This window comes from Perissodus microlepis, chromosome 7 (genome assembly GCF_051167445.1).
Source record: "Perissodus microlepis isolate ML-2025 ecotype Zambia chromosome 7, ASM5116744v1, whole genome shotgun sequence".
NCBI lineage: Eukaryota > Metazoa > Chordata > Actinopteri > Cichliformes > Cichlidae > Perissodus > Perissodus microlepis.
The window spans coordinates 25,378,361-25,402,945 of record NC_140467.1 but is presented as its reverse complement, the minus strand read 5'-3'; the positions used below and the strand labels follow the sequence as shown (position 1 = coordinate 25,402,945).

At 37.9% G+C, this 24,585-nt stretch overlaps 1 protein-coding gene across 5 annotated transcripts; it reads right to left on the bottom strand.

The window, feature by feature from the left end:
• Positions 1-365: 365 nt before the first annotated feature.
• On the bottom strand, positions 366-24,269 carry ppp6r3 (protein phosphatase 6, regulatory subunit 3). 5 transcript variants are annotated; one of them, XM_084934362.1, is made up of 26 exons: positions 24,062-24,269; positions 19,868-20,039; positions 19,456-19,689; positions 18,516-18,702; positions 18,230-18,367; positions 17,929-17,994; positions 17,360-17,472; positions 16,512-16,625; positions 16,091-16,217; positions 15,604-15,756; positions 14,219-14,368; positions 13,944-14,008; positions 13,724-13,839; positions 13,141-13,226; positions 12,477-12,563; positions 11,833-11,930; positions 9,744-9,798; positions 9,234-9,364; positions 8,091-8,206; positions 7,267-7,459; positions 7,040-7,137; positions 6,622-6,817; positions 5,626-5,643; positions 3,521-3,628; positions 2,515-2,589; positions 366-2,376 (listed from the first exon to the last, which is right to left on the bottom strand). In XM_084934362.1, the coding sequence occupies exons 3-26, from the start codon at positions 19,680-19,682 to the stop codon at positions 2,325-2,327; spliced, it is 2,769 nt and encodes a 922-aa protein (XP_084790488.1). In that variant the 5' UTR covers positions 19,683-19,689; positions 19,868-20,039; positions 24,062-24,269; the 3' UTR covers positions 366-2,324. The 5 variants fall into 5 exon arrangements, with proteins under 5 accessions (XP_084790488.1, XP_084790489.1, XP_084790492.1 ...); XM_084934363.1 differs by having other exon boundaries at positions 2,515-2,586; XM_084934366.1 differs by having other exon boundaries at positions 11,833-11,879.
• Between the last annotated feature and the right edge of the window lie 316 nt (positions 24,270-24,585).

Here is a 24,585-nt window from a genome sequence, read left to right as displayed (position 1 = left end):
TTATTCTAAGTCAGGTGGTTACACAGCAGTTTAGGTTGTCCAGGTGTCCAAGAGAAGGAACAGAGCTGGAAACTAGCATGGCAAGTCCACTTTAAAATCCTACAAGTATTGGTGATTGGTGCATTTAGTGCTCAATACAAAAGTCAAACCTGTGTGGACACATTCTGCAGTAATAGTGCCAATCAAGATAAGCCAGTGTTTGTTTTTGCCCAGGGCATCAACGGTTGGTCCAATTTAAAAAAACAAAAACAAACCGAAAAAAAAAAAAAGTTAGACACTTATAATGTTAAGAACCCCCAAACAAAACATACACCTCAGGATCCAGCTGCCACCTCTAAAACTCGAGACCAAAATAAATCAAACCATTTTCCAAATAATGCTTTATGAATGTGGTTTTAAAGTGAAGAACGATTCCCAACAAAACATTGATGAACAAGAATGAAGTCAATGAAAATAGAAATAAAATTGTTTCAAACTTGGGTGCTTTACTCAAGCTGGACCTCCTGCTCTGCAGGAATAACTTACACATGAACACATACCAGACGCTAAAACACTGCAGAGCGTCTGATGTGATAACTGTAAAAGTAATCCTTATCATTTTATCTTAAAAACTTGCAGGTAAAAAGTAAAATGTCACCATTCATATTACAAAGTAATCTAGCAGGAATGTTTGCTTTCATTGATTAGACTGGCTGACAGAGTACATCATTTGAAGTCACCATTAAATTTTTTTGCCCAAACTTTCTACATCAGTACCTCCACCCTACCCACTGTACAGTCTAAACAGTGTCACCTGTTGGCACACAGTCATTGGCTGAAACAATTTCACCTGATTGTCACATGTAAGCCCATGAGGGTGGACACAAGACAATCTTGCAAAAGGTAATGCAGAAAACACACAGCTTCCACATGATGTATGAGGCATGCAAAGTGCTGTCCCTAGCACACATTAGAAATGATGTATTGCACTCAATGGGAAATCACAAACTCAAACCTTTTTTTTTTTTTTTAGAGTATGTGCGCTTGAGCTGAACAGTACAGATATTGACTTAAAAAAAATCATATTTTGAAAACCAACACTTTCTTACCTATAGAGGAAACCTCCAGAGCCAAGCCTTGCCAGTCAATATCTTTCTAATGCCGAGATGGTGGGACTACACACAGTAGCTCCATCTGCTCGCCCTCTACAGCTGACAGAGTTACGGACTGTAGATTGTGTTGCTATTTGGGCCTACCCCATGTGGCAGCTGTGTGTTTTGGCAAAATGTATTTATTTATTATTAAATAAATTTATCCTCTACTTCTGTGTATAGTTTGGCAATTAAATGCCTTTCAATTTTACTATAGTAGCAGGCTGAATTGACAGTTCTGCACATTGGAGATGAATATTCAACTTGGAACGACATTTTTTAAAAATATAATGCAATCTAAAGGGAGACCCAGCAAACTGAAAACCAGTTATCTGAAGAGCACTTGCGATAAAAACAAAAAACGAACATATTCTTAATGCATTTATAGCTCCTAGTTTAGGCTGTGGTGACAAACATCTCCTCTTTAGCCTTCCAGCTGCGAGGTAAGAACCTAGTTAGCATGAAAGCAGCCAGTAAGAAAGAGACAGTGTTGGTATATCTCTATGGTCATTTTTTTCCCCTTTTTGTTACTACAATCTCAACTCCATAATAAATTAGAAAGAAACATACCAGAACAGCTCATCAAATGTTATTCAATGCAGAAGATCACAAGAGAAAAATCATTTGCAATTAGCTGCAACAAAAAAACTGTTTCAATTGGTCAGAGCAGCTCTGCTCAGAGACAGATCAACGGTGGGGGAGAAATTTTAAATATAGCTCTAACTTGAAGTGTCAGCCTGTTATGCAGCCAATAACAACAACATGGTGATTGGTTGGATCATGAATCAGCTATTCCTCTCTGTGGTAATTCAACTTATGCTTCTGTATACATTTTCCTTTTATAAAATATTTTATTCATACAATCATTTCCTTAACCATCGCAACATTACTATTTAATTTTGGGAGTCAGGATATCAGTCACACATCACCTCCTAAGTACAATAGTATATAAACAAATGCAGAAAAAAAATTATTCCGTATCCATTTGAGTGTCTCTCATTTTACTTCTTAGTCCATCTTGTGTCTGTACACCTGTCTGCCCATTTGTCTTTCAGTGATGAGACGATGGGAGTATTGCTGGTCCTGATGGGGCATGTGGTTGGAACAGCTGTGAGCAGCAGCCTCTGCTGGCTGACCAGGAGAAAGGCCCTGCATGGCAGAACAGGCTGGCCATTGGCAGGCATTAAGTGACTCTCATGCTGGCCCGTTTACAGCTGGCTCAGAGGACACAGAACTTCTGTCGAGCCTAGAAAAGAGGAATGAGATATAGATATGGAACCTTTTGAAGACAGAAGGAAATATCACTGCATAAATGAAGACTATGAAGAGACTGATTATATTCTAATGAAATTCAAACTTGAATCACAAAGGCAGTCAGACTTACTTGGCCTCCTCTGTGGGGGACATTTCTTCCAGAGGACCATTGGGCAGCTCCACAATGGGCCGACATTTCTCACTACTTGCCAGGACACGAATAAGGAGAGAAACACAATATATTCAGTTTACAATACCAGAACATGTGAAACTGTTTAGAAAAGGCTGTAATGGAAATCAGCTCAAGATAATTTGTATCTTGCAGCAAGATAGTTTTGTTTTGTCATTTATCAATTCCTACACCTATAATTTCTTAAAAATAAATAAATTCCAGTCAATAGAGCAACTGACCAAGCTCTGATTGGCCAGGAGTTACACTGAACTTATTTTCTGGGTGCGATGCTCAACTCGACTTAAGAGGTTTAGTTACACGAGGAGATCACTCAGTCAGGATTTCTCCCCCAAACCCCAACTATCTCTAACTGTTGGCATATAGCCCAAAGGAGCTGTCTGCCATGCAGTTTTAATACCTCATTCACTGAGCTGATGTAAAGCAGACTTTGGAGGTAATCTGGAACTATTCCTAGACTTTAAATGACCTGCTTTCTGGAAAAGGTCTAATCCAATTGAAAAGGGAAGGAATGAAGTTGTTTACTTTGTTGTTAGGCTAACTATTTTTTAATCAAAAGCAATTTACTAATTTTTAAATAACATCTTTTATTTTCCAGGCTCATATTTAACCAAAATGGAAAGGCCTGCAATTATTCACACAGCACAGAGAAACATGGGGCACTGACATAGCTGCTAGATGCATCTGGATGGCGATATAACAGAAATGATGAATGTGATGATTCATTACTATTAATGCACTTGAAGTTATGAAGAAACATAATCTGACTATCAGATTCTGCAAGCACATCTGATAGTAGCAATGAATACTGCAAAGTCCTGCACATTTCAGGGACAAATGTGTGACGGACGACCGCTGAACACTGCAGAGCACGTGCCGACTCTGGCTTTTTATAAGACAAAAACAAACTTAAGTGGTGACTGTGAGACTGTGTGCTATATCTGACCCAGTTTTAGGACAGCAGGCTGTGGCTGAGCTGTTGATGCCTGCTCTCTCTGACTCCACATACTCCACTACTGAGTACTTCTCTGAAGAAGCAATCTTCTCTTCCTCACTGGAACACACAAGTACACAGCATATGCATTAATACATTGGTATGAATCCCTTCTAATTAGTCACTTTTTCCACAGAACCACACCAACCATTACAACAGTGAGATGTCAACAGTGAAGCATGCTGAACTGACTGACAGAAAGAACAGTAAAACAAAGGATGGTCATGTCGAAATGGAACACCTCTGATGTCTATGTAGGAAAAGCATCAAAATGTACAGCAAATGGAGAAAGTCAACAGATTGGATTGTTTAGCTATGATAGTCTTTACTTTGTTGCTAGCAAGCAAACAGTAAACAGGCCTAGAGACTGATTAGACCAAAATTGTTTGTACCAGCCGTCAGTCTTGCTTTGTCTCAGAGAACCACCAATCATCTTGATGAGGCCTCAATCAAACTAAAAACACTCACAAACATCCAAATCTATTCAAACATTTAAAAAAGGTGCTATATAACGGGTATCCAGAATGTGTAAAATTAGAAAACAAATGTTTATGGTCTCCTGTTAAAAATCTGCAGTCAGTTACATGTTTAAAAACAGAATTTTACAATTTCACAAAAACATTCAAACTCATATAGTCATGCTTGTGTAAATGTAATTTTAGTCAAGTACCAAAAAAGAGAAAACGTTACTTTCTGGAATTTATAGTACAGAAAAAGAAAACTAACTGCAACTTTATGAATTGTATTTACACAGGATTTCTACGTCTGAATATTTTGTCAATTATAATTCTGAAAGTTTTAAGATATTTTAATTAATAGCAGTCCTTTGTACATGTTGTTTTGAAATCTGATTCAATTAGCAGCACATTAAAGCACAAATCTTTCTATTTGAATCTACCTCAGTTATTGTTATATTCAGAATGGTTGTATTTAGGGCTGTGCGATATGACCAAAATCTCATATACCGATATAAGACATTTATCGTCCTGACAACGAAGGTTTATTTTTTAGCACCTGACGGCTCTTTTTTGCTTCTCATCCGTAAACTTTCTGCATACCCTTTCACGTGATTCAGTTTATTTTGAAAAGTCTCAACAGGATCAAACAAGCGGACAGCGGAGCCACTCGATGGTTTTACCGTCGTTGTTGTTGCTAACAAATACACATAAAAACAGGCGCTTGTCCGTCCGTAGTGTGGTTATATTAAATATAAGAGAAAGAGAGAACTTTAAGAAATTAAGACACTACAGTGACCATCAAAACGATGAAAAAATATTGCTGTAAACAGTTTATTTTACGACACCACGAAACAACCGATAGCGCAAAATGAAACGATAGACGTTTTTATATTGTCATCCGATATATATCGTTATATCGAACAGCCCTAGTTGTATTACAGCCAATATCAAATTTTGTTTTATTATGTGAAGAGTGAGCTGTGACGTGTACATGTTTTTATTCCGTATTAAAGTAGTTTTTCAGTCAGAATACAATCACCACATTTTGCTTTTGTATTTTGCTCATCAGTAATGATCAAAAGTAGTATTGTTTTTCTCTCTAATAAGTCACAATCGCAGGATGGACACACTGTCTATTTGCTAAAGCCAAAAAAATAAGGCAGCTATGGGAAAAGCACACCAATGAAACAAGCATATGGAGAAATATATTTAGAAAGCTGTATGTAACCAATAAAAATCCAACTGAGGCCACTTCAGAGAACTGGTTTCTACTTTGGGCCAATTTCATCTGGAACATTTCAGCCAAGAATGAGATTGTGTTGCAGTGTTAGAATAAGAGTAATCTGAATAAGATCAAGGCAAAATTAAAAAGGAGGGAAAAAAAAAAAAAAAACTGCACTTAAAAAAAAAAAAAAGAAAAAAAAAAAAAAGAAGAAAAACACACCTTTGGTAAAAACACATGCAGAATGGAGATAATGAAATAAACAAACAAGGAGTTGAAACCAAAGGAGATCAAAAATCCGAAAGAAAAGTTGGTGGTTGACGTGACAACAAGACTACATCACGGCTGCAGGCTGATCTCTGATTGGCTGTACATACCGATAAGATTTCAACACTCTGAAGAAGACCACACCCACAACGCACAGCAAGAGAGAGAGGGGAAGCTCAGATTGTAAGTGTCGCTCAGTTCATTACACTGCTGTTATCAACTCAGACAGACAGACAATATGATGCAGCATCAACAAAGGGACGGAAGGACAGAGGACAACCAACTTTAAAACCTGACTGTTCAGGAAACAAGGATTTCACCATGAAAGGGACTTTTTATGAGGCACTTTTCAAGCTTGTAGGACAGAAAAGTGGCTTTCAAAACTTGGTATCCCCAGTTTGTATAAGGCAAGACCTCAGTTACTTTGGATTTTTGAACATCAAATGGCTATCAAGGAGTAAAACACAAACAAACTAGTGTTCAAATGTTCAAATATCAACCCCAATCCCCCCAAAATCCTATTTTCTGCTGTCCACATTATCATGTCACATTACACTAACCCATGACAGGGCACACAAATTAAATGTCACAGGATCTATAGTGGTTGTATCTAAAGTCTCAAAACACCAATAGTGTAAAGAACTTATGTTAGCTACAGTCACTACAGTCTAGACAGTGGAAGAAAGAACAGTCAGTGTTAAAAACTGAATCAGTTTATAGGCCCCTTTCTTTATGGCAGTGCAATGGACCAGGTCAAGTAGGAATCATTTATCAGATCAGCCTCTGATCCTCATTGAGGCACAGATAACTAAACTGGGATTGTATTCATAAATAAGTAAATTCTTAAAGTGATAACAATTTTTAAGAATTTACACTGACTACAGCTTAGTTAAGATGAGTTATTCACAAAGCAGGACTACCTCAGTAGCTTAAGAGTTTTTCTTCTGGCATGAAGCTACAATGAGCCAGCCCCCCCTCCCATAAGACACACCAGTTAAAACCAGCCAACCCATGCCTATAATCACAGAATTCCAACTGGCACTGGCACCACTCTCATCACCATAAGTCTGAAGCGTAATTCTTTTGTGTGCAAGTGATTCTCGAACCTCTTGAAAACGGCGGTCTCAGTCTTGGCATCAACAGTGAGACTGACTGTTTCTTTCATGGAGCCATTGATGACCGTTTCTGTGATGCTGCGGTGCTCAGAGCTAGATGCTTCCTCCTCTGCCTTAGAGCTCCCACAATCACTAGGTGCAGAGGCAGCTGGAGAAGCCACACTCGTGCCCAACCAGCCATCACAGTCTGAGGGATGTTAAGAAATGTGACATTAGGTGTCAGGTCTAATCAATCAACGTCAATTAGACTGATTTAGCATCAACAGCTACCCCAACATGGGTTACATTCACCCCTAATATAAGAAAGATATAAGAAATATAAGAAACATCATCAAGTTCAGGAAATTCTGGATACTTCCCTTGTCAGATGACAAGAATACTCAAGGACATGCATTTGTGCATATCTCACCTTCAGACTGCATGGGTGCGTTAACCCCTAAAGGGTCAATTGTTTCTATACTGGTTTCCATAGCAACAGGAGAGTTGCATCTCAGGGGGTCTTTGGGGCTGAAAGATAAATATAAATTTATAAAGCACTTTAAAGTTTCACCGCTATCTTAAACACAAATTATTTATTCCAGAAACTGCAACACTGCAGACAGAAAAACAGACCCACAGTAAGTCAGGACATCTTACCTGACAGGAGTGAAGTTGGAGAAATCAGCCCAGCCAGTTTCTGAGTTTGAGTTAGCTGCAGGAGAGGAGCTCCATGCTGTATCAGGGGAGGTGGAGGGAGAGGATGGAGCTGGGTTGCTGGGGTTGGAGTTTGAAGCTGTGGATGTACCCGTGTCCATAGGGATATCATCAAAATTTGCCGTCCACACTGGGCCTAAACAAACAAACAAAAACAACAAAAACAACCCCAAATATATACGTTTTAATTCACGCATAAACTGAAAATAACTCCAATTAATTATCGTGATTAATTATTCGTGATTACACAATGCAATGCCTACATAGTGAGGGTTTTTTTTTTTTTTTTTTTTTTTTAAAAAGTAAAATACTGCCAAAATTCTTTTACTGGCTCAGTGTTTTTTTTTAAATAAATAAAAAAAACAACAACAACATAATTTATTGCTTATTGCGCAATTTATTGTTGATATTATTCAAATATGCTTTAGTATGTGAAAAAATGACAAACGGTCATAAAAAACACGCCAGTTGGAAGCGGCCATTGTGGAGAAAATGAAAGCAACCGCTACTGATTCTTCTGGGTTGATCTAAAGGAGTTGATTTGATTATTCAGTCGAACTGGGAGGGGTTAAAACTCAGCTGACAGCAATCTACTGACCAGCAGTGAGATTTTACACTCTATAACTTTAAATTAATCCTAGTTTAATCTTGATCCTAAAATCAAGTTGAGGCAAAAAATTAAATAAATAAAAACTCTTGTGACAATTTGTCATTAGGCTACCACTGTGTACTTGAGTCTTACATGTGGTTGTCTCAAAACCACTAACCTGTGTCAACTTCCATTCTGTCATCGTTGCTGGGGTTGGAAGCTTCAAACTGATCCCTCTTCACGTCCTCCTCCTCTGAGTCTGTGCTCTCCTCGCTGTCTGTGCTGCCTGAACTCCTGTGATGGACAGATCAAGTATTAGAATAAAGATCTGAGCTGTCCTCTTTATACTGTGAGTGAGATTAAAAAATAAATAGATAAATAACTAAATAAATAAATAACAGAATATACAATTCAGCAGGAATTGATATCAGGATTTTATTGATACAGCTTAAATAAACAGGCTGCTCTGGTGGCGTTTTGTAAAACAATTTATCTGTATATATGCTCCTACATGGAACTTACAGTTCACATAAATACATTTTTTTGTATTTTTGAATAATAAGTATGTAATGCTGGCCTTGTTGACCACTAAAATATGTATTCAGAGCCATACGACCTTCACCTTTCTCATTTCCCTCATCTTTCCATTGTGAATGAATTTGTGTGTGATTTACCACTGACAAACCTATAGATGTTTCTTGTCTAAGTACCGATGACATTATTCATATTATGTTGATTATAAATATTATAACGATTATTATTACCATTGTATTAAAAATACTGAAGTAACACAAGCTGATAATACAAAAGTTTTTTGATGACTACAGCAATGGTGATACAACTACCACTTTTCTAAAGCAATCACACAAAAAGCAAAAAACTCTAAACACAATAAATTATCCTTAAACAAGACTAAAAAGAGTTTTACAAATAGCTTCTGACGTTGATGTTAATAAAAATAAATCACTATAAGATCAAATACAGTGTCCATATGAATTCATGAGAAAACCTGCTATATCATTCCTACCACTTGAATGTTTTAGTTGTTCAAAATCTGGTGGCACATGGTTCACATCTGTACCAGCTTGCTCTCACAGCACTACAACTATGCCCATGTTTGACTTGATAGTCCTGTTTAATGCTATCAAATAAAGGCAACCCCGCCCCCTTAATGAAAACATTAAGTAATAAATAATTTAAAAACAAGTGGGAAGATAGTATAATGAGGCCATTAAGGTCACAACAAAAGGTTAATTCAGTATGAGATTGCAAAAAAAAAAAAAAAAAGTTCAGTTTCTTGGTGCATGTGTGTCTGACTCACCTGGGGCGTCTCTGTGCCTCTGGTGCAAAGGTGACATCTTTTTCATCCCAGATATCGTCTTCATCTGAACCAGCATCTTCAAACTGCTGGATTTTCTCCTTACAGCGTGCCTCAAACAAAGCAATATTTGCCTGGAGAAAATTTACACACATGTCAAAATTAGAGCATCATCGGTTGTGCTTAAAGCACATGCACATACAAAGTAAAGTCTTACAGAACAAAACCCTAGGCTGTGAAGCATTCACTTAGAAAGGCCTCAGGCATCTTTCACAGCATTATGCTGTCATTTCTTTTCCTGAAGAATACCTAGAGGCTTGTTTGAAGTACAAAAAAATTACTTCAAGGTTTGTATTCTACAGCAGTTTTATTTTCTCACTTTCTTGTCATCTCCTTCCAAATTAATATCAACATCAGGATATGCACAACATGCCTTTAAAAATATTTTAACTAATTCCAGGAGAGTTTCACTCTCAACATTATGAATTTTAGATTAATAATCAAAGTACTTACACTTTCATTTGTATTCAGTGAAAAATTGATGTCTGATATTCTATCAAAGGGAATACTGCAAGGTTAAAGAGAGAGAGTTTTATTGAGTTAGATTTGTTAGGCATCCACATACAGACAAGCAACAAATTAAAGGAAAAACCCCAGATTCCCTCCTACAATGGGGGAATCTTTTGGCCGTTGCTGTGGGAGACATTTTAGTTGTAGAGTGATCTTTTTTTAACCAGTGATGAAGCACTCCCAATGATGCAAGTTGTTGCCGAGATGTTAATGCTCCCATCCATAGGGAAAGAATGGCATTAATAAGTATGACTGATGTGACTCAAACACCATGACCTTTAGTTGCCAGATTCAAAAGCCAGCTGAACTTTTGGCGTCATCAAAACGAGGGAATATCATTTGTGCTGCTTAACCACTGTGTAGAATTTCATAGACTTGGACAAACAATGCCAAGTCACACTGCTGGCACAACACCTTATCAAGACACTTGTTTTTCCTTTAACTCGTCTCCAAATGACCCCACACAGACAAATTCTAGGACATAGCAAAAGTTTGTTTAATATTTCAGGCAGCCAGTACAAAATAAACAACTTTTAATCACCACCTTATTCTTTATGTCCCCGTTCCATGTTTTAAATTGACCAAGCTAAGGAAAGCTACATTTCCAGGTAGAGGAAACAATGCAGACAAGGAACCCAACATCGTTAGTCTCTACTTTGATATTCTGATGTAGTCACATAAGATTTTGCTGAAAATTTACCATCCACTAAGCAATCATTTTTTGCCCAAGCATGGTTTTTTTTTTTTATTGTTAGCCTAGTTCTAACAAAGATGAAAATACAATAAATATAAAACTCATCATGCATATTGCAGTTGGATATACACTATTGAAACGACTAATAATGAAGAAATTATCGATGTTTTTCACCTGTGTGACCACTTATAATAACTTGCCAACATCTGCCCTGTATACAATGCACTGTTCTTTTACAGCAAAGAAGCAGAGGTTTTATGCTGTGTACATCTCTACAGGAAAGTCAAGTCCTCTCTTTTTTTAGGCTACATCAGATATGTTCCAGGCATCATGATGGCACAGGAGGCACACCACTTTAGACACTTTAGATTAGCTAGAGCAGAAGCATTATCAGGTACGTCAGTTAAAGACCTCAGTGAATAACAGCTTTATTTTCTAAAAGAGATCTTGCCAAATTTTCATTACACTAACATTAAATAATATTATGCTTAACAGAATTTGGTCATATCTGTGGTCAATGTGCATTTTCAGCCTTTCTGGGAAACATTCAATCACTGAGGTAGGTTGGTCAATGCTATGGGTCCATTGTATTTATGTATCTCCCATGTATGAGTGTTATGTTTCTAACAAGCATGCTTTTCGACAGGTGTTCATATAGCTACCTACTCAGAGCAGATCTTTTCTTCCTAAGCGCTTTACTGATGCTATTTTTTTTTTTTTTTTTTTTAATTAAAGCGGAAGAAAAGAAAGTAAAAAGAAAACTTATTCTTGTAACTTTTAGTTACAAGAATAACTTTAGGTCACCAGAAGCCTAAGATTATGTAAGAAAGCTGTACTTCACTGATCCACTCCCAGGCATTTTGAAAAACAACTGACAAAAGGCAAAACCACAAGCGTGCCCATTCCAGCTCACCCTAAGAAAGACAGAAAAGAGGCGGCCCACGACAGCAGAAAAAGGTGGATATGATTTCTTCTTTGAGCCAATTTTTGCCTTTGACGTGATCATTGTACCAGGCTAATGATAAAGCATAAAATGGTGTCGCTGGTGATGACATTTCTTTCTATATGAAAATGAAAATCTAAATTACTCAGAAAAAAAAAAGCTTTATGCTTTTTAAATTGAGTTTAGGCCTAGAATGGGAATCCTTCACAAGCCAATGAATGACTCAAAATTAAGAAATTAAATTGAAGACCTTTATTTTAAAAGTCATATGCAAATATTCTATAACTGAATGAATTAACAGTGAAAAAAATGACCCACCAGCTTGTAGTGTAGTGTGCTGTACCTTTTGTGTTACATGGTAATACTTAAATAGCAAATGTAGGAAAAGTACTCACTCCACAACATCGTCCTGATCAGCAAACTCTTCGTCATTGAAGCCGAACTGCTCAATAAAATTGGACGTCATTTGTTGCATCTGATAATCAGAAAAGGCCTGGCAAAACCCAGGACCAACGATAATGATATACTCTTGGCTCTACACCAAAAAATGTCATTACTTGCAGTACAAAGAACATGTATACACATACTATATTCACACACACATAACATACATTAGATAGATGTTTAAAGTACATTAATTTTTGAATTTTCTACTGCTACACTGATGACAGAGTTATTGTGCAGGACCCATGGACACAGAGTACCCACTGAAATCAACAGCTGGCCAAGTCAAGGGGGAAGAACCCCCAAACAAACAAAGTAACCTGATGCACTTTGGAGGACTTCAATTTCTCTTGTGAAGCATGAAGTGGACAAAATTTAAAAATAAGTTGACATGTATGTACTGCACATTTAAATTTCTGAGGGTTTCCCCCCCTCCCCCAATCATCAAAAACACTTTTGACAATAACTTTTAATATATAGAAGATTTTGATTTGGCCCCCTAGGCAGAAAGGCTACCTCTACATGAGCTGGGTTTATGTGCCCATGGGTCTGCTTTGTGTGCCTTCATTCATTTGCATCTGTGTTTAAATCTTACTTGTTGAAGAGACGAGTCTTGGTGAAAACCACTCTCTTTAAAGTCCACCTCATCATCACTGGAAGAATGGATGTGGTGTGTATTTACCTGAGAAAACATGACATTTAATACAAAATGATCTCCTGCTTATGGAGTGCAAAGAGTGCCAAAAATAAATAACATAATCATTAAACTATAATTTCTGCTTACATTAAAATTAGAAGTACACTTTTATTAAAAACATAATTATTTCACCATTTTATCATCTCATGGTTCCTGTACTACAGTGCGTCATGAAATACTGAAACTGTCACAGCAGGTTGTCAACAGACCCCAACATCTGACCTCACCTTTGACTGGAGGATAAACATTGGATAGAATTTACTTAAGTGCTATATACAGGTGATGCTTGGTTCATTTTATTTGTTCCCAGGGAAATCAGTCTGGCTGACATTAAAGTTCAACTTCATAATAACTTACTGACTCTTAATGTCTTGCTGGACAGTATATTTTAAACTGAATCATTAGCTCATCTTTTCCTCGTGTGTCCTAGCAGTTTATTTTCAATTAAAATTTACATTAAAAACATTTTAATGCTCTGCCAAAACACTTTAGCTGTTAAATGGTTCAGCATGAAAACAAACCTGAAAGCTTTACTAGTTTTCATGTTCGTGTTGTTACTCACCAAGTCAACAGTGTTTCTTTTGTTTGTGTCAGCCAGCTGTCCAGAAATAAAAGATTCCCATTTTTCTCGATCCTCTGCAGGGAGCTCTGTCACAGACATGAAATTTATATAGACACAGACACACACACACACACTACATCAACATAAAGAGCACAGCTATCAAAACTACTGGCAGAAGACAGTGCTACCCCCTGAGCCCCTTTACAGCAAAGTAGTAAAAAAATGTTATTCTCAAATTATGGGTAAGCACATCTCTCACTTTATTTTCAGTTATGATTTTAGTGTCCAATAATTATAAAACCCAGATAATAAACAAAACATTCATGCTGCAAATTCTATTCCACAGTTTCTTGTGTTTTAAAGCCAGCTCTTCTCTTTCCCCTCACATGGAAGTGCTTTTTGTCCTTCCTAAAATACGAGTGTAACGAAGGGGAATATGAGCTAGGGTTTAGAAACGTTAGTGTGTTGATGATGATGTGTTCCTGGTCAGTATGAGACCTATCGATGATAAACCTACACTTTACAGGAAAGTAACAACACATGATGGTGCTAGATGAGCACTCAAAGAAATGTAATTCCTCACCAGAGATGAGCTGTTGTATTTGCGGCCCATTAGGGCCTTTGTCGCAGTTATGAACTATAGAGTTGGCTATTCTGGTCAGGTGACCCATGTAGCCTCGTCGCCGCCCACCTTCTGCCCTAAAACAAGGTTCAATAGTAGTATTAGCATATTTAATAGGGTGCTAGCGCCATGACCAATAAAACACAAGTATTATGCTTTTAGTGCAAACAAGAATACTTACTGTTCTTTCTCATTGGAGCTCCAGGCATCAATGATTCTCTGTATAAATTGGCACTTTTGAAACAGCTGGTGGAGAAAAACACAAGATACTAAATACACCAAAGAAATATCTGACAGACAGCTCACGTGACGTATAGTTAACTTCCAAGTCTGTTGCTCGTATAGGCCTGTATAAACAGGTTATGGACACATATACATATGTGTATGTACACACACACACACACATATAAACACATTAAAAAGTGTGGTTTTCCCCTTCTAGTATTTCAATCTTACATGTTTGATGAGGATGCTTTCCTTCACGTGTTCTGCCTCTGTGTCTGGTTGGATGTCTATGGGGGCAGGAGGCATAGCCAGTATCATGGCTGTACAGATTTCCACCTGAATGTGGAGGAAGTTGTTCCAAATGTATTTGAAATACATATCCTGTTGAGTAAAACAAAAACAAGTACAAAAGGAGACGCATTAATAATGCATTGGATTTATATAGCGCTTTTCAAGGCACCCAAAGTGCTTTACAATGCCACTATTCATTCACTCTCGCATTCACACACTGGTGGAGGCAAGCTACGGTTGTAGCCACAGCTGCCCTGGGGTAGACTGACAGAAGCAAGGCTGCCATATTGCGCCATCGGCCCCTCTGGCCAACACCAGTAGGCAGTAGGGTAAAGTGTCCTGCCCAGGGACACAACGACCAGGACAGAGAGCCCGGGGATCAAACCGGCGACCTTCCGGTTACAGATGCGCTTCCCAACCCCCTGAGCCACGGGTCGCATTAGTAAACTGACAGACAGAATAAAACTAGGGGGAACCACAACCAAAAGTTTTTCAGGTTTTTTTTGCCGACATAGCTGACACAAACTATGACGTGTCGTGCATTATGAATGATGCAGGCCGTTTGAAAATTCAGGCCAACCACATTGCTAAAAAATAAAATTCAAAACAACAAAAAGTTAAATCACCCATTTTCTTCTGCTTATCTGGGGTTGGGCAGCGGGGAAGTCCAGACCGCTCTCTTATCAGCCATCTTTTCCAGTTTATCTGGGGAAACATCAAGGTGTTCCCAGGCCAGCCAATAAGATATATTCTCTCCAGCAGCTCCCGGTACTACTCCGGGGTTCCTCCCAGTAGGACATGCCTGGTCTGAACACCTTATGCAGGAGGTGCCTGTCACAGGAAATTCCACCCCCCCATAAGCCGAATGTGGAGGAGACCCTCTCGAATGACTAAACTCCTCATCCTATTGCTAAGGGAAAGCATATCCACCCCTTGGAGAAAGGCAATTTGTATACCAAACCTATTTTTTTTTCACCCCATTAAAAGAAGTAACAATAATAGTGTTTATAAAAGTCCAAGATTAATGGATTTGTGGCGTTTCTCACCAACAATGCTCCATCTGGTGGCAGATGGCTGCATAACATCGGGATGCAACAATTTACTGGGATTGGACATTGACTTGAATGGTGTGGAAGTTTGAAGTGTAGGGATAAAAGTTAGGATTTTCAGATTTAGACCAAAAACTCTGAACTGGACTTCTGTGGAAAATTTATGCCCCAAAAAATTTTCAGAAAACTTCTGAACTTGTCTAAGATCGAAATTCATTGCATTGATTGTAGTCTCCGCCCCCACACCACACACCCTAAAAAGAAGATGGTACTTACTAGTATAACTCCAAGTGTGTTGAGGTTAATTAGTTCTGTATTGATGCTGTGTGTGTTGCTCTGCAACAGACTGGCGACCAGTCTGACCACATTGAGCCTGGTGTTGCCCACTGGAGGGTCCAGAACCCCCCATGTTGTCTTCATCATATTCTTCTGATGGTGGAAAGCAAAGTGTTTATCTTAACTACAAATGTTTTTTGTTTTTTTTAATATATATATATATATATATATATATATATATATATATATATATATATATATATATATATATATATATATATATATATATATATATATATATATAGTACAGTATTATTAATATTACTATAGTATTATCAAACAATTTTCCTTGGGATAAATAAAGTATTATCAATCAATCAATATTTGCAGACTTGGCCTGAAAAATATAACATAGTCCACCTATCTTCAACCTACAATCTGCAAATCTGCAAACAGAGCAATAGTCACAGCTGTAAATACTCTTTACCTTTGGAGGTTCAAGTAGCAGCTGGTGAAAATCTTTGAGTCTGGGTCTCACAGCCTCGAGGATGCTGTGGTTCACTGAGAATGATGGATGAGACATCCCTGGGGGGCACTCCATATGACCCTCAAACCTACAACACATGTCCAGTCACATGAACTAGTGCAAAAAAGAAAACAAAACAATGTTGCCTTGCCAGTACAGTTTGGACCATGATTCAGACTGGGACTATATGATTTAAGGATCCAAATAGGAGAAGTAAACTTTGTATACTGCAATAAAGACAGAAAGAATGTTTGCGGTATTTAGTTCCCCATTTCAAGAAGTATTGTGTTGCTTAAAAGTTGTTTAAAAATTGATTTATTTTAAAATCTCCACCCATGTCAAATTAAAAATATCAACTGGCAGATGAAAGGACAAGACATACGCTGGTCTCCTCGTCTCAAACAATGTGAGCAGGATCTGGATAACGCTGACAATTGCAGACTCGTTCTTTTCCTTGTCGAAGATATTAGAGAGCAGCTGCTCTACTGTCTCCTGCCTGAAGAGGAAGATAACAGACACTTAAATGAGGAAAAGCAGGTTTTTTGCATGGCAGAAAATGACAATGAAATCGAACAAAAACAAAGACACAAGAGAATGATTTAAAGTTTGATCTGGTTGATCATTATCAAAATTCACACCAATTATCTTATATCTGATTTCAAAGGTTACGTCACAGTAAAACAAGAGCACTCAGAGCGTAACTCCCCAAAAGGACAAGGGCTATACTAAATGACACTTTTATTACAATACATTCCCTCTTATTGGGTCACTGCAATGCCATAGGGTGTTGTACTGAAAAAATAAAAAGTGTGTTGTACAGCTCTCTGCATGCCCTTTCATATGATATGGGTTTTTTTTTTTTTTTTTTTTACAGCATCAACTTTGACCTTGGGCACTAACAATGAAGATCAAGGTCTAATACTTAGCCAACCCAGGTACTCATGTCCCCCAAGGACTAGGATATTGTTGTTAAGTATCCATAAAAATTACTGGCTCATATAAAGTTTTCACTGATATATTCACATTTGGTGTGACCCTGACCCAATTTCACCAAAATTAAATCAGCTCGAGCTGTTTTTGGTATCATCGTAACACAACTGAAAATGAGATTTCGGAAACCAGACTGCTAACAAACAGGAAGACAAACAAACAAACTGAACAACGACGTACTCATAGATAGTTTTATTCTGTACAATACTGACAAGTTCTCGTAAAGAAGCAAATACATACTTTTCAAGTGTGGCCAGAAGTGGATCAGGTTCTGAAGAGCCCTGCACCTGGAACATCTGGTCTCTGCTCAGTCTAATGATCTCACAGAGTGACTGTGATGCATTGGAGTGTCTCTGTTTTCAAGAAGAAAAAAATAAATAAATAAAACACTGCTAACCAGCTTAAAAAAAAAAAAAAAAAAAAAGCCCTCCAGTCTTGTATTTCCCTCCTGCTAGCTGACCAGGAGGCTATTTGTTGCAGCCCTCGATCAGTGAGCCAACTCTCCAATGAGGCTCTCATCCCACAGTCAAATAGAATGACTGAAAGTGCAGGGAAGAAAATCCCATCGGGAGAAACCCCCACCCCAACACCGCCTCTCACCGAGGGCACATAGGTACAGAGCCCAGCACCCCTCCAGGTGACTTTCTGCACTTTATATAGTATTGTTTAATATTGGTAAATATTACATCTGAATGTCTTCAATGATTAAATAAGTACCAATATACTTCCTGACGAATACCCTGACGAATACCCTGACGAATACCCTGGTGAATACCGGAAGTACAGAGCAAAATATGTAAGAAACTCACATCTTCATCTTGAGAAGGTTGTATCATCTCCACCAGTCTCTGAATCACTTTCTCCTCATTCAGCCACTAATGGAAACAAAGAACTTTGTCAGGAAATCATAAAATTTCATTATTAAATAAAAAGGCTTCACAACGTTTCACCCTTTGCTGTCCCCTTCATTCCTTAACATCAACTGAGAACGGTTAATAAACTATACCAGATGGCAATATAATTTAATGTGGACTGTAATATTCTAGTGTAAACTGCCTGAGAGGATATCATTTTTTAGCAAAGGAGGGGAAGCATTTTGTTGTTACCCACATTGAGAACATCTTGTCGTAGTTGCTGTGGTTCGATGCAGGTGAGCATCCTGAGCAGCAAGTCCATGATCGCAGAGGTCCCGATGTGTTTTATCATCAAGTCTACAAAGTCTTCCTGCTTCCTCAGAAAATCAACTATCTTTAAATAAAAACAAGACAAGGTTTTGTCATACCGATTTAAACAGACTTTGTTACACCTATAAGTAGCAAAGCATTTTATCCTCTCAGTATTTTTACATGTTGGCATCATTGGTGAAAATAAATAAATGAATAAATAAAAATCCTACCTGTTCAGGCTTGCGTCCTATAAGAATAGAAAGAACTTTGGAGAAGAAGCTGGCCAGGAGGGGGTTGAGGGGTGGCTCATTTTGGAGGAAACTGTACAATTTCATCAGCAGTTTTTCATCTTCTCCTAGTCTGTCATTGATCTGGCTCACATCTGATGTAAGCAGCTCACATGATATGTTGGGATACCTGAGGGGTTTAAAAAAAAAAAAAAAAAAAAAAAAAAAAAAGGCCCTTTTAGAGTTTTTCCAATAGTTACAGCACTGCTCATTACAAAGCAGATAAATATTTAAATGCATGAAATTCTAGAGGTATGAGTTCTTCTCAAAGTTATATCCAACCAGATATCAAGAGTTTAAGTTTAGTTGCTTCATTTCACCAGTTTATTTTGAGAAAACACTAAATTACAGCAGCACTGCCACCATCGGTTCTGTAAGTAGTGTAACAGGAATTTTCTACAAACCTCAGTTATACTGGTACACCAGACAGAATCAAACTTGTTTTCTTTTTTCTTCAGATTTCCATATTTCAAAAAACAATTTGAACAACAGATCAAAACAAGTGTAGATAATTCTCCTGTGAATTCATATAGCTCAAGTGGGAGCCATATGTCCAAGTACTTCCATAGTATTTAAAGCAATGAGTGATTTTAAAGCAGACTACTGGATGTGAAGCTTTCCCAACTGGATTTTCCCACATAATCAGAAGTTTGGGGAAAAGCTCCCAAATCTCAGTTTGACCAATTTCTTCCGGCCTTGTGAACAAACATACTAACAATTCAACTTTTGTGGACATGTCAGCAGTTTGCTAGACACTGGAGTTACGCAACTTTGATTTAGCACCACAGATAAGTTTACAGAAAAACTACATCCTGTAGGTTAAATGTTCCTGATGTCAACATACATCTTCGTCAAACTGTAAAATTAATAACCATTTCCTTACTTGTATTTAACCTTTTCCTCAACATCAGTACTGGGTTCCTGTGTGATAAAGGTAACCAGGTCCTCCATACACTGTGGTCTCAGCAGGAAGTCCACAAGTTTGTGATTCTGGGCCTTGCACTCCTGCAGGACATCATCCTCATCCATTACCTCTGTAAGCGTCACATCCTCCTTCTCCAGCAGTGTGTCAATGTGGGATGTGGTGTGGAGGTCAAATTTCCAAAACATGTTGGTTCTTTAATACATACATATATGAAAAAAAGGACACAAATATGTTAAAACAGATTATGGGCAAAAGTGAGTCATTAAAATGAGCACAAAAATGAAACATTATCAATCGAGATTCATCTAAGGGGCAATGATTTACTAAGGGATCACTCAATAATCGAGTAACAGTTCTTATTTCAGCTCACCTGTGAGTATGTTGGAGTCCTCACAGCAAAGCTCAGGTTAAAAAGAGGTTTGTTCTAGTCTTTGGGAGTTGTGGCCCATTCCAGGCTGACCAGACGGATGGGCAAGCAGGCAGATAGTGGTAATGGACACACTCACAAAAAGCGCACATACAGCAGTTCAACACGAACACACCTATGGGAGAAAGACAAAAGCAGATGGGCATATATTAGGGCTGTGCGATATGACCAAAGTCTCATATCCCGATATAAGACACTTATCGTCCCGACACAGATATATATCACATAAATTTTACATTTTCTGTAAATTCTGTGAATCTCGGGCAACTCGACTTGAGTGAAGTGTTTTCAGCTGGGCGTCGTGTACCTGGAGTCCAGTGTTACATAAGTTGAAACAGCCACAGTTTTCTTTGTGAGTATTTATTACACGGCGTGCTGCAGGGAAAAGCCTGTTCTAAGGTTTATTTTTTAGCACCTGACGGCTCTTTTTAGCTTCTCATCTGTAAACACTCTGCATACTACTTCACGTGATTCAGTTTATTTTGAAAAATCTCAACAGGATCTTCAGCTTTATTCCAAAAGGTTTATGTGGAAAATAAACAAGCGGATGGAGGAGCCACGTGATGGTCGTCGTTGTTGCTAACGACAACGCATAAAAACAGTCGCTTGTCTGTCTGTAGTGTGGTTATACTAAATATAAAAGAAAGAGAGAACTTTAAGAAATTCTACAGGGACCATCAAAACGATGAAAAATATTGCCGTAAACAGTTTATTTTGCAACACCACAAAACAACAGATAACGTAATATGAAACGATAGATGTTTTCATATCGTCATCCGATATATATATATATCATTATATTGAACAGCCCTAGCATATATGTAAAATTAATATTACACTGCTCTTTTGTGTGCATGTTTCTACTTGGATTTCTACCTTATTATTAGGCTATGTTCACACTGCAGGCGAAAGCGCATCAAATCCAACTTTTTTTGACCCTATGCGACGCATATCCGATCATGGTATAACAGTTTGAACAGCACAAATCCAATTTTTTCAAATCCGACCTGGGTCACGTCGCATTAAATCCGTCTTTTACGTCACTGACAGAAGACAGACGCCAATTATCAGCGCCAGAGAAGACAATCAAAAAGACATTGTGAACGCTTCCTGGCCATCCAGTGTAGATGTCAGTGAAAATGTTGGGAAGACAACGTTGGAGAAACGTGAACATTTTATTTATACTGTATAATCTGCAGATTCTGACAGAAATCTGCAACTATCCTTTGAAGCACCGCTCCTCTCTAAAACAGCAATAAGGATAATTATTAGGCCATTTGTAAATAACAAAATAACTTTATAACTTAAAGCAAAATTGGGAAACGTAAAGTCCGAAACAAGTCTTTATATTAAGGGCCATCAGTCAAACAATACTGTTGGGTCTGGGTCTAAACAGCGCGTTGTATGTCTCCTCTTCCTTTGCGCATGCGGGCCGCTTTGAGGATTCACACTAGAGCACATTTGTTGTCACATTTTATTTGTAGTGTGAACAACCAGACAAAAAAAAAAAATCGGATTTGATCAAAAAAAAATAAAAAATCGGAATTGAGCATTAAGACCTCCAGTGTGAACTTAGCCTTATAGTCAGCAGCATTTAGAAGTGCTTACATAACTTAAAGGCTTTAAGAATGCCCCCACCCAACATTTGGATCAGATATCCATCTCATCCTGACTTAAAAAGCTGGACTGGATAGTGGTGACAACCTCCTGATCCATTTTACATTGTTCTGTGTTTACTACACACTGGTTGCTACAGAGAGCTATCATAACGTGGAGAATGCCAACAGGAAAGAACCAGCATTTTGGAGACATTTTACTGCTGCTACACAGATTTTCTTTGCATGTTTGGAATAGGTTTTTTTTGTTTTTTGATTTTTTTTTTTTTTAATTAAACAGCGGTCAAGTGAGTCAAAGAGACAATGTCAATGATGTATCAGTAGCCCACCTAAGGCCAAAGATGACTACCAGCTGAGGCTAACCAGCTGGCATTAAACACCAATAATAAGAAACCTACAATAACTTACATGCATTTAGAAATATCACACATACAAAGAGCGACCTTTCTCTAGTTAAAGAACCAAAAGGCACAAATTCTCAATTATTACTATTTTAACCGTTCATCTTATAAAAAAAATAAATAAACTCCCCAGTCTCTTTCTCATCACCAACTGGGTATGAAGACTTGCATCTAGGCTAACATGACTCTACTACTTCATCTGTGCCTCATAATTAGAACTAGGCAATAAAACCAATAAATTGTCGTGCAAAAAACTTTTTAATAGCAATATAAAACATGGTCATTATAAAAGTGACAGCTCATTCAATCCATGTTTTGACAGATAATATGAAAAGCCAATGACAATGCCTGAAGTGCTGCTATTGGCTGGAATTAAACTAAGCTGCAATGTCCTGGTTTTTCCCATGTTAAGAATGTGTATAATACGAATACTCTTATTTGTATACGTTTTTCAGTTTTTGTTGTCAAACAACTTCATGAACATGCAATAGAGATATGAAAAAGTGACAAACAATACCCATCAAGACCAATGTAAATACCCTCTATTTTCAAGCCATCTTTCAGTCCACTTCTCTTCAATGCTAGAGCCCTGACTTAATGATATGATTATGATGTCTGATTAAATCCCTGTGAAAATTTGTTAAAATCTTAGCTTTTCTGTGATTTCATCTATATTCACATAAGTTTGAAGTTACATTAAACTAAAGCTTCTTGTTAGCAACTATTCTGAATATTTGTTGTTGACACTCTTGAGATGTGTGCCAGTTCGGTACATTACTGTAGAGAGGTATTAATCCATTCCCATTTCTTTTTATTTTGCTTTCAAGGAGGTAAACCTTCTTTTAATTTTTAAACCAACTTTGAGCAGTACTTCTCCAGATAAATCGCTTAGCAAAGACCTAATTTAAATTGTATGCATCTTTAAACACTTTGTGACTAGCAGTCTCTCATCATTTGACCTATTCATTGATTCCCCACCTAAAAGGTCTTCTAATTACCCGTTCTGTACCACAGACAACCTATAATCACAAGCTCACCCACTGTACAAAGCACCTTCCTACTTATATTCAGAACAGTGACTTGTTACCAAGAGACTGTAGCAACTGCGTGTAATAAACATACAGGATACCAGCTGCTGTGACTCCCCAAACTACTTTGACAAATCAAGTGCGGCTAGACATCTGGATGCCGATTATATTTCTGCTATTATGAATTTTGTGTTAACTCAGCAATGCAACTGACACAAAAACTGCACTACACTCACACTATAAAACGCCTATATTTTGATAAAACTATCACTCTCCAAAACAGCTGAACATACGCCATAGAGCGAAAATAATAAAAATACCGTAGGCACATAAACATTACGAGCCCGTAATAAAATCAATCTAAATACCCACTCTACCTACATTTCAGGCCTATGTAGTGCAACTATACACATGCAATAAGATATCACATTTTAGCTGGGTGGTAATACATAGTATTCACCCAGAATCACCTGGTTCATCTGGGCTTGACTATCTGTTCCGAACCAACAGACTGAGCAGTTTAAAAAAACCTATTATTTCCTTAAGTATGTGTAAAGGCAGTCATTTAACGCAATCGTTATTGGCTGTATTTAATTTCAGCTAACCAACCTTCGAAGGCAAAGTTAACGGTTAGCTTTAATTTCGGCTAAACACGAACGAATCAAAACAGCAGCCTTTTTAATTCACGTCATTACCAGTTCGTTTACATCCTAAGGCCCAAACCTATCTACCACTAACGGTGCAGGCGTTAAAGACAACACACCGGTACAAGGAACGTCACTAGCTATTGTTAGCTAACCCCGTACTATCGAACTCAACCAGTTACCCTAATATATGTCACATATGAGGGTAACATTAACTGGCTGACAGGTTTGACAATAAAATCAAAATATGATCCCGAGGTACCTTAAAACACTAATGTGCCATGTTAACGTTAGCCTCCTCTTAGCTTAAAAAACCACAGCCTGACAGCGCAGTGATAAGATGGCCAAGTATGCTCTTTGCTAGCCAGCTAACGTTAGCCGGCTATCTAAAGACTGCTGGCTAATCGTCTCTTCAGCACCAAGTGTATGAGCTTGCAATTGTACCTACCAATAGACAAGGGTAAACACCGACTCTCCAGCATGTAGCTTATCTTAACATTAGCCTCGGACCTTAGCGATACAAAGACAGAGCTAAGATGAAATTTTGGCAAGGAAAATAAAGCGTTTAAAACTGTTTCTAACAGGCGCGAAAATGTAGATCTTCGGAGAGCACTTTTCAAGATGGCGGTTCCGTCAACTTCATCGACCCCTTCCCCCACTCCAGCTGCAATGTTTGTCAATCAAACGATTTCCGCAAAACTATTGGTTGTGAATCCTGTCGCTCAAACAAGGTCGTAAGCTTTTATTGGACAAGGTGCGTGTCTCGTCAAGACGTCATTTACACAGAGTATATGTATACTGTCCCGGAAGAACGGGGTTTATACTGTTTATCAAATTTTAAGCAAAACAGTTAGACTCATGTGGTAACACAACAAATTGAAGGTTTAATGTCGTGTAATTCATCTACTTGATAACTGTATTTTGGTAAACTACGGGTAACGTAAAACCTTCACCCCGCACGCCCGTTTGCTT